Below are 11,469 nucleotides of genomic sequence, written 5' to 3' on the forward strand. Positions count from 1 at the left end.
CCTAGGCCATGGCTGATCAAACTGATCCAAAATAGAAGCCGTAAATTCCCTTGCCGCTTGGGTAATTTTTTTTTACACTGAGACCAAGTAGGCCTAACATCAGCATGCTCTAAAATGTCTCCATTGAACCTTGTCGAACTGGTAGCAATTGCATTTCAGAGATAATCAGTCGCCTAACCTACTTTCTAATGTAGAAATATGTAGGCTATACAAAAACAACACTGTCCGGTGTTCTGAAAAGAGAACACGAAAAGCTGGTTTCTGTAGAAAGGAAAGTATTACCTGTGAAATGCTGTAACCCAAAATATTTTTTGCAGACATTTTCGCAGAAAGGACCCCCTAAACAGTAGACTTGTGACAAATTAACTTTACATTTCAGACAACTGTTTGATAGCGTTACGTTTTGGGCATAAGGAAATTAATTTCCCTTGCAAAATTACTCAGTTGAACTTAAATGTTACCACAGTTCGATGGGCAAGATCATATGGAAAGATTTGTAATTTCAAAATATTAAGACCACTCCCAAATAAAACATCAGAAGAAAAAAACGTACTCTACAAAAATATAACTGGAAGCCTACAGTTTATAGTCAGCAAAGAAGATACATTCATGCATTAACAGCATTGTTCATTTAGACCTAAATTGTGAAATAATGCACTTTGAGCCTTTTGCAAATTATATTATAATTATTTTATTTTTATCACGCTTGGAGCTATCGCAAATAAATACATTGAGCCCACATGGATCCCGTCCAGCATGAATTACAACCATTATAAAACTCATTAGGCTTAAAATCTTCTTTATAAATGCACGTATAATTTCTCATCTACTGATATCCTAACGCGGCTGCCGTGGTGAGTCTCTGCCCATACAAAGCATATGGAGAATAATATGGACCTGTGGCTGCGGGGACCGGCACGGGTGCGCCAGTGGGCAAGGGGCTCTTTGAGTATGGGTGATAGCGCGAGCTCAGTCCTAGTGGGTGGTGCGGGCTTCTGAGTGTCAGCGTTCCGGGGCTACCAGGAGCCCCATTGGGGGGCATGTGCATATGACAAGCCATGGCTGCCGCAGCTGCATTGGCCAGAGATGATGAACCCGGGTATCCTGATATCAACTTCTCCGTCCCCGCAAAAGCAGTGTGAGTCCGCAAGTGATTGAGAAGTTCTTCAGAGGAAGAAAAACGCTTGTCACAAGGTCCATTGGCTGAAACCCAGTTACAGACATGTGGCATAGGGTCGTTTGGGATCATAAAACCATACGGGTACAACGGATGTCCGGTAAAAGATGGCGGAGAGTGCACGCCGTGTAAATGGTGCGTAGGGTACATGAGTTGGTATCCAGACTTCAGAGCCGAGGCGGCTGCGGCGGCAGCCGCCGAGTCATGCGAACAATTGGCACTGGGTGCACCGGATAAATGGCTTGCGCAGTGGTAACTTAGGCAATATGGGTCTCGGCAAAGACTGGCAGACATTAAAGACGGCGGTGATGCACCGGCCATGGGGCTTGTTCCAGCCTTACTGCATCCAAGTGAACTAGCAGCAGCAAATTGTGCACTTAATAACTGACTGCTAGATTTCGTCGGATCTAAAGTCATTCCATGAGGGAGAAAGGGCTGAGGATAGCCTCCGTATGCGCCTGCTAAACTTCCAGGGTATGACATACCAGCGGGGGGAAGTGGGAAAACTGTGTGACCGGGTTTGTAGGGTGAAACAGGGGCGACCAGCCCTGACCCGAGCACGGAGGATGCCGAGGTGACAGACGTGGAGTCTGACGTGATAGCCTTTGATCCAGATGTGGCGTCCTGGTGTTGGTTAACGTCGACGTTAATCCCTCCACAGCCGACGTTTATCCTACTGTGACTGTTGCTCTCCGTTGTACTGCTTTTATTACCATTCTCAGACTCCTTCTTATCCTCCTTTTCTCCCGATTTGCCCTCTGACGGCAAAGGAGATACGGAGGTAATGGAACTCGGGCTGCCTGTCCTTGGGGTGAATGGCTGGCAGGTGGCGCTAGGCACTCGGAAACTAGATTTATCTCCGCTGCTGGACGAGTCTTTCTTCTCGGATGATTTAGAGTAGGGTTTGAAGCTAGATTTGTCTTCAACTCCGATGTCACTCATTTTCAGTGGTCCTGACTTTGTCTCCTTGTCGTTAGATCCAGAGGTTACTGATGATAATTTGGAGGAAGACGGTGGATCAGGTTTACCAATTTGAGAACAAGTTTGTGCCAAAAGAGCCAACGGACTTTTCTTTGCATCCAGCTGTAAAACAAGACAGATCCAAATTATGATTGGATACTTCATCTAAAATTTGTTAGATATGTCGTATTTTTTATGAAGGCATGTTGCATCTATAACTTTATGTAAAGGCACTTAGCTAAAAGCTCTGTGCTTGGCCAAAATACGCATCGCGCTTTACGCACTGCGCCTAGCCCATCTTAAAACCTGCATATCTCAAGTAAAAATTACAGATCATATCGGAAATGATAACAGAAACAACGCATATAGACAAAGTAATCTTACTGCGCATATATTAACTAACAAACAATAATTCTTGTAAAGTCCCCCGTCCTCCTTTCTGCGCCTGGTTCTTACCTCAATGGGACTGATAGGGGTTGATGGTAAAGGTTGAAGATATTCCGGATGCAAAATGTGTCCTCCCCGTGTGGTAAGCATTTTTAAAATCTTTATAGGAAGACGATTAGCTTGCCGTAATGGGTCTGCAGGAGAGACTGGGTGGTGAAACGGCTTGTTGATTTTAGCTGCGCCCTTCTCTGCCGACGAGGTGCTCTCCCACACAGGATTGGTGCTATTTCTCAGGACAGAGACCGTGGGCGATGTGATCATGACCCAATTCTCATCGAAATAGAAGAAAAATACATTTGTAGATAAGGAGTCGAAGTATATCTTTATAGCACCGCTCTTATGAACGCGAATAATAAATAGTTAGTTAAATCCTTAACAGAGGTGGTGAAGGCTTGAGCAATATCCGCACATATCGGAGTTGAGACTGCACGGCTTCATCCTCGTGGTGCTGTTGAGAGAGTGACTGTATTTCCCTGCGCTCGCTCTCCACGTCGGGTGTAGTACAAAAACACACTCCCCTCAGCAGCAGCTGAATTAGTCCTGAGATTAGAGCCTTTGCCGCCTTCCAATCAAATGAGACCTTGAGGTGATTGGAGGGTCAAGGGAATATGACGATATTCCTTAGACGGGCGTGCATTTTATTTTATTGTTTTATATCAACATTTGCATAAGGATACATTATCAGCTTTTTTCCCCAGACACAATAATATCTTAACATGGTTTTGGAGAGACACTGAAGGTTTTTTTTAGGGGGATAAGTACATCGATGTTTCACTTACCCCATATCGGTATGAATTTAATATCGATTTAGTCAAAAGTCCTCTAAGATGAAAATGAAGTCTAGCTTACTGTAGTCTTTACTTAGGCTACATGTCAAATATAACGTCAAACACAAAATAAACATTAGCTAACATAAAATCTCTAGTCGTTTTTAATTTCCTTTTAAACACGTTTAGACATCAGCTCTTCTATTGCACAATAGTGGATTCAACTTATTCCCCTCTCATTCATACTCTAACATCTGTCAATATGGACTCAGTTCTTCTGCAGTCGCTGTAGTTAGAAAGGGGATGGACGTGTCTGACCATACAATAAGTCCATAAAGTAGCCTATTTAAGAGTCGGTTTATTTCAGAGTTGGTTGAAGTCAGACTTTGTTTAGTTTTGCGTGATCACTCACATAAACGTATTTTATTATCAACTTTTTTTGGTAAGTGCTTAACAAAACGGAAGAAAGCTCTAACTGAGAAATGATTATCTTACTGACCTTCGCTACAAGGGGAATGAGTTACACTTATTTAATATATATTCATAATTAATCTCGCAGTCAATCCCCAGTCAATCCTCGTAACCCTATAGGGCTACTCTTGTCATTATACCAACCCCACAGAATTGTAAATGTCAGTTCGACCTATATTCTTAAATCAAAACTCAAAATCTACATCATAGACAAAACGTATTTAAGTATCTTGCTGATCAGAGAAAAGTTAACATGTGCAAGAGATATTTCGTGATTGATAACAGAGGTGCTGTTTTCAGCAACGGCTGTCAGGCAATGACAAGGAGCTTGAGTTATTAGGGCATAGAAGGGCGACCATAAATTTCTAACGTCAGGAAAAAACTCCTTTTATTGTCCACGTGATGGATGGCCCATTGCACCAGACACCAAATACTCCGCATTATCCTTAAATGGGAACACATTTTTTCGTTGCCATAATTCAAGACATTTAAATAGAAAGTTTGAAATCCCTACCATATTTCAAGGTGACGTGTTAATGAATCACTCTCTGCATGCAAATATGTTTATATACAGCGCAGACTGAGTGTCGGATAACTTTCACCAGTTGCTGAAAGCCGCAGGAGGAACTTTGTGAAGGACTCCGACTAAGACAAGAACGTTGCATTTTCTGTCAAATAATTTTAAACATGATTGTATCTAAACGTATCACTTGGAAATCATTGATTCTAAATCACACGAAGATACAGTTAATGAGCACCTTTTATTTTCCATTTGTGCGTGTTTGCTAATTATTCTGAAATGAACTGTTAATATACATAGTTGAGTGAATATTTGGAGCCACAATTCTTTTTCGATTTTCATGACTTTCAGACTCATTAGGGACCAAATATATCTATATATATAAATATAATTAATGGAGGTAAACACATGGCCTTCTTTGTTAACTTAATCAATGTAGGTTAATTCCCTTTGCTTTCATTCTAACAATGATTAACAATGTAGGTATACGTAGACATGTAAATCTCCTCTGACAGGTGCCCTTATTATGACTGTAGTCATGTGTTGTATGACACAGTATATATGAAGTGCAAGTTTAATGCAAAAATATATAAAATAATATTTGAGGTTGGCTCTGTGGTTGGCACGTCCCTCTGCAATCACACACAGTATACATACATGTTACTAGGCCTTTTATTAAATGTATTTTATTGTTGGGTAACTTTCTTATTTTGCTATGTCTGATGCATTGAAGGCTATCTCATTTGAATAGATTTTCCCCAGACAATGATACGGCCAGTAATTATAACTTATTTCAACGCAGTTTCATAATATCAACTGTGGAAATCCAAAACACTGGCAAAAATACATCTGCTTATTAGTTTGATTCATTTTCATTTCAAATGTTGTCCCTATTCCCTCTAAAATATGGTTACAATAAAACTAGAAGACACCGAAACACATGGAATACATTCCTGTTGCAGTTTAATCCTGCAATCAGCTTGATTGTGTATCACAACTAACCACCACTCAGAAATTCAGACTCACAAATGCATGCATTAAGTGCCCTGCACTTTAATATTGGTGTTATTTTGTGGAAGGATGAACAAAAAAAAAAACTCCACAAAAAGCAGCTGTGAGTCCCTTCTGGTTTTGTGTGAACGCATTTGATCGATAAATGTGACATTGTAATGCGGAGTAAATGGAATAAGAAATTTCACCGACATGACATGAAAATTCACCTTGTGGCAGTCTGTACAGGGTATGACACTCCGGCAGGGAGAGAGCCAGACTTGATCTGACAGGTAAAAAGGGAAGATGATGGTTAGAAGGTGCTATTGTTTCATACCTTTCTTGACCTGTCAGGTGTAGTGAAGAGGCACTCTCTGTCGCAGGAAAACGCCCTTAAAAGGCCTCATATCGGGTGGGATGGCGCTTGCCACTGTTTAATTGATTTGCTTTGCGCTGAAGGCTGTCACATTAATAATGGTTAAGCACGGCTTGTGTGTGCCACGCAGAATGGTACGCTTATCAGAAAATTAACAGCCATAACTAACTGGTGTCTCTTGCACCAGCATAGCATTATACTTTTCTGTTACCAAGTCTTTTGTTGAACGTGTATACGGGATAGTATAGTTTTGACCAAATGTCTGGTTAATGGGACCACATTTGATGTTTGAGTTCTGTATTTTTGTCCGAATCAAAAGCAAGTGATTTAGGAGTCTTTTTGCATTACATGGAAAACGGAAGTTAATGGATGGTATGGAAAAGTAATCCTACTGTGTATTATCTAGTGGCATAATCCTATGCACAAAAGCCAGGTAAATGATGTTGAGTGAACATTGGATTCAGATTGTTGCATCCAGTCTTTACAAGAACCCCTTCACTATGTAAATCTCTCTTTTCAATGTTCCCGGGGCTGACTGGCAGGCAGAAATTGCTCTGATGGTCTTGATGGCATGTTAATGCACTATGTGGTAGGCATCACTGTCTTTAAGTATGGGAATTAGATTCTGAGTTGAGAGATGGCTTTCAGCTGAAATGACAAGGAACTAGACAGCTTTCTTCTAAGCAAAAAAACTTGCAGAAGCTGTCAGGGAAATGGTTGGGAGTGTGTGTCAGGAGGTATTACATATATTAGTCCATGCTTTTAGGACAAGATATACTTAGAATCCATACCCATTTCATTCACCTTAACTGCAGTGTGACATATCCCGCACCTACCCCCCTTTGCAAAATTGCCTTGGTATGACTTGGAAAAACTTACCACCAAGCTGACACCAAGCGAGACTCCCCCCTTGCAATAAGACAGAGATGTAGCATGACTTTAACAGAGTTAGAAAAGTTGAGGTGAAACCCACATCACACCAGTGAAGGGTCTTTTTCAGAGTGTCTCATCAATTAGCTAAAGCTGTGGTCGTAAAAGCTTTTGGCGCTACGTAGGAAAGCCTATGGAGATTACGCTGTCGTCCACTTGCCACCAGGTGGGTGAGGAACTTGGCATGCTGCAGTCATGCTACCGAGTGAAGTTGACTTCACCTTCCTTCCCTCTTAGCACTGGAACCAATGGCAAGCACAGTTGCTGCATCTGAATGCGACAGCTGCCATATTACTGCTCCCAGAACTTTGTGGAAACTTCAGGAAGCTTATAAGACCTATCTCCTCTCCCTAATAGCCTTAGGAGATAAGGAAATGGAATCAGGCTCTTCTTTAATGACATCAAAGCATGGCACTGGTTGGTTCGAGACGGCCTTCTCAAGGTCTCCAAGGACTTGGAATTTGATTGCCATAATTGATGATTAATGAATTTGATTACACTTTTTTTGTAATGTGTCCTAGGGCAAGAGCAACTGTAAACTGTGTTGGAAGCGTAGTCGCATGCCTCTCCATAAGATGCTGTGTAAGACCACCCTCTTGTCTGCACTGGGGTCCACCTAGGAACATGAATGAGCTCCGGTACTGCCTCGTTCACAGGTCCTCATATTTACTCATCAAGATTTAATTTATGAGGTAGAGCTGGGCTGTAAACGAACAGGAGGCATGTTGTGACACTGGAAGGAGTGTGCAGGTTGGGATGAATGTCTCTGATAGGCAGATTATTCAGCCTAAAGTAGTTCTAAAGAATGATCTTGTCACATTTCACATCCAGGATTAGGGATAACCGGGAGGAAGGCTTCACTCTGGTATTAGAGCCCACATGGAAGAGACAGGCATGCAAGGTATTCATGACAGATGGAAAGCTTGAACGCTTGCAGCAAGTCTTGGCTCCATTTTTCTCCCTTGCATCAGGTACCTTGGTCAGGGGTCACATTAGCCAACACTTTGAACTATCGACACCAGCCTTTGACTATAATTTTTTTGTTACTGATAAGACTATTTATTAAACTTGGACCGTTGGAAAAAACTGTAACAAATATTCTCAATATATTTTGCTGATAAAGTGAGGTATAAAGAACCTGCATCCCTCTGTCGTCTTGCATTTTAAGTAAGCTCTCTTGCATATTAAATGAAAGTGCTTCAGGTGTCCCCGGGCTATCAAAACGAGATATAACTATCCTGATGGAAACAGAACAAGACAAAGTAAGAGGTATGACTGAAGTGTTGAATAAAATAAAACCTCACGGGTCTGTGACCTGCTAGATGTGTGAGCTGTATTCCGATCGAAAGCCCGTTATTTTTCAACTGTAGCCTCTCATGTTCATTACCTCATTTGTTTCTGAGCCGAGTGAGTTATTTTTCTGAAACAGTAGCTAGCTAGCTTTAGTTAGCTGCTGGGCTAAGTGACCTAGCATTATTCTCGTAGCAATGCTACTACCATTAGTGTTACTTGTTAGCCTTCTAATTAAATTTACATTACATTTAGTCATTTAGCAGACGCTCTTATCCAGAGCGACTTACAGTAAGTACAGGGACATTCCCCCCGAGGCATGTAGGGTGAAGTGCCTTGCCCAAGGACACAACGTCATTTTGGCATGGCGGGCAATCGATCCTTCAACCTTCTGCTAAAACGTTTGACGCATAATTTTTGTCTTTCACATATTTGTGACGCTGCTCCTTAAGGTTAAGTCGTAAGTGTTAGAAGGAGCCTTTTATCGACAAATGAGTGTCCCTGACACAGGCCACCGCCTTTATATTAGTGCTAAGAAGTGTTGCTTTGTTTTTTTAAACAGCTATTATTGGCAGAGAACAGCAGGAGACTGCAGTCTGTCTGGAGGAAGGAAGTGACAACAAACAGAGGGGAACCTGTCATTCAGTGAAGCTAAAATGTCAGTTGAAATGTTATGGATACCATCTTGAAATGTGTCAAGTCATCCTGTAGGTTTAACTAGAAGACATTTTAATTTTTGCTCAGATCATTCAGGTCCAATTAAAGGTGATATTTCTTTGCATTTTTCCTTTGAGCTCATTATCCTTCAAGCTGAATTATCTGTTTTAAATTGCAGATTTTTGGGGGATGTATTATTGTTAATAGGGGAAACGTAAATGTTCATGCTTTTGATGACTGAAGTATTATATTCCTGTCATTAGAACGTAGGTAAACAATGTTATTGACGACATGTGAAATCAAATAGCAGTATATAGGTAGCAGACAGTAAATATCAGACACTGTGGGCTTTTGAGCAGACTATTGTATGCAATTCACTTGATACTTTGACACTAATTTCTCATTTATGACGAGCTCTCAGCTAATCAATCGGCTGTCTGTAGTGCGTGATTCATTCTGACTTCTTCACAAACAGGTGACTTGTTATAGATTACATGCACAGTCTCAACACTCAAGCCCCAAGCTCTCATTTACAGAACAAGACATTGATAATCATGTAAAGGACCGCGTGGAATGATGGAAAACCGTTTTCTCTATTTCATCCACGGCTCTGTCAGAGCGTGCTAAGTAACATCAGAATGTCTCTTGTGTAGTGCGGCTGGGTTTATGAGGCCATTACCGTTTTTTACTGTGTATAGCTGCACTAATGGCCTTCTATAGTCCCAATGATTTACTGCCTGTCAGCTTTGTGGCTGTCCATTAGACAGGAAGGTTGACACCCAGCCAATGGTAGTCACCAGGGAGCCAGGAAGCCAGTTTCCAACATGGAAGTTAACCTCACAATCTCTGCCATTTTCAAGTCCAGTTAATATTCTTTAATCCTATTTGGGCTGGTACACCCTTTGCTTCATATGTGGTTTAATATAAATGTTTATACTGTAAATACCACGCTTGTCTGTGGGAAGTGATTGTCAAAACTGTCAGAAGGCCAAATGGAAGTCATAGAAACTAAAGCTTGAATCTCAGTAGTTTGGAACATTTTGACTGAAAATCCATTATTGCCATTTCCTCAAGATGGAAACAAAGAGGCTATTATATGCTGCTGCTTTATAAGGTAATGTTTTAATACTTAATTACTTTATTACAAGAACTCAAATGTGGTTTCTGTACATAATTGACTACTTAAACACCCAGTTAAACCCTTATGTTCCATTCTGAACTTTTTCATCACTCTATGATGTGTTTTCATAGGCAACCTATAGTTACAAGGGTGCTTTGTGTACTGTGAAATGATGGCATAAGATGGGCTTTTTGCTCCTGGCAGGTATGGCAAACAGACCTACCTGGCTAACAATCCTACCTGGCTAGAATCTTATCTCATCACATGGGCATATAGAGGATCCTCACATATTTGATGTTGTTCTTTTGGAGGGATGCTCAAATAGGGAACAAAATAATAAGGAATGTCTGAAAAAGGGCAATCTACGACAGGGATTCACTGTCATCGCTGAAGTATATGGAAACAAGAAAGAATGTTCAATATAAAGGGGATTGTATATGGATCAGGATACAAGCAAGGTTCCTCAGATTTGATCTCGGTTGGCTTTTCTATGACCCTGTGAACTGCATTTTTGTACCGCAGGACTAAGTTCAGCTTCAGTTGTGGGCCTGTGCCCTTATTACAGGTAATCTGTGTTTGAGTTTCTCATAAACCTTTCTTTATTAGCTCATACACAAGGATCATCCTCCCGGAATTAAAGCAATGTTAACCGTGACCATTTACGGCTCGCTTTGATGTTCACCACACAGGATCGCACACCGTGGAATATACATCCTTTTTTAGATTAAACCGCCAAGTCAAACTTATTTGGAAATATTCCATCTTGAAGAGACGTGGTTGTGTTTATGTTTTGGCCTAGCTAGCTATCTCCGGCGGCTTGTGTGAGTTCTGGCAGGAGCAGTGGAGTGGAGCCACAGGCGGGGGTGCGGCAGGTGATCCCTGAAGGGGGAGGAGCCTGTCCTGCTTCACACAAAATCAATTCTGGCCTTTGGTGTTGGCAAGCTGGCGGGGTGGGGGGCAGGGGAGGGGGAGGGGGGGCGCTGGGGAGGGACACAAGCCTGACACCTCCTGACTTTTTCATGAGGTTCTGTTTGAAGTTTTAAAACCCCATAGAGGGTTCTTGGGGGGGTTGGAATATAAAAGAGGGGGCTCAAAGCTCAGTCATATTATCATCATTCAAGACTAGCGCCACCAGATTAGTTATTAGACACGAGAAAGAGAAAAGGGCCACAGTGCTCCCGTAACAGAATGTTGATAGCCTCGTTGCAGTGTTACCTGCTTTTAGCATTTTTAATCTTGTGTGGCTACTGGCTAGCATCAACCAGGCTAGGAAACAGGAACACCCCACTGTGTATTTCGATGTCCTTTTGTGTTTTAAATCATGTGATTACTCATTTGATTTTAAAATTGAGATTTTCTATCCAAAACATATCCTGGGGGTAACAGAGGCACGAATGCAGGGGAGCATGACTTCAAAGTAGCTTTTGTCAGGGAGGCAGTGAAGGATGTTGACAGGGATTCCTGTGCTGGAGATGAGTGTTAGTTAGTGAGGGGGTTGGACCGACAATGACATGCTCGAAGACCTCAGTCCTGGTGGTCTTGTCTTTCAATCCCTCTTCAAACATTTCCCAGCTGTCATCGTCTTTAATTTGTAAACCTGTTAATTAAACAAGGATTAATCCATTCATTTCTGTTGGTGTTGCCCTTTAGTGTTTCATTGATACACATACGGAAATCAAGGGATCCATGATCCATTTAGTGCCTCAGAGATTTAAATTTTGTGTTCGGTGTCTGGATTCTTATGCATATGTGTACTTGGAGATT

General features: G+C 41.6%; 1 protein-coding gene across 1 annotated transcript; it reads right to left on the reverse strand.

Moving 5' to 3' along the window:
• Positions 1–666: 666 nt before the first annotated feature.
• On the reverse strand, positions 667–3,068 carry LOC146259443 (zinc finger protein 503-like). The gene is made up of 2 exons (XM_084670105.1): positions 2,594–3,068; positions 667–2,260 (listed from the first exon to the last, which is right to left on the reverse strand). Exons 1-2 carry the CDS (start codon positions 2,843–2,845, stop codon positions 827–829), a joined length of 1,686 nt encoding a protein of 561 aa, XP_084526231.1. The 5' UTR covers positions 2,846–3,068; the 3' UTR covers positions 667–826.
• Positions 3,069–11,469: the final 8,401 nt, after the last annotated feature.

This window comes from Hypomesus nipponensis, chromosome 13 (assembly GCF_054491055.1).
Source record: "Hypomesus nipponensis isolate SF chromosome 13, ASM5449105v1, whole genome shotgun sequence".
In the NCBI taxonomy this organism is placed as follows: Eukaryota; Metazoa; Chordata; class Actinopteri; order Osmeriformes; family Osmeridae; genus Hypomesus; species Hypomesus nipponensis.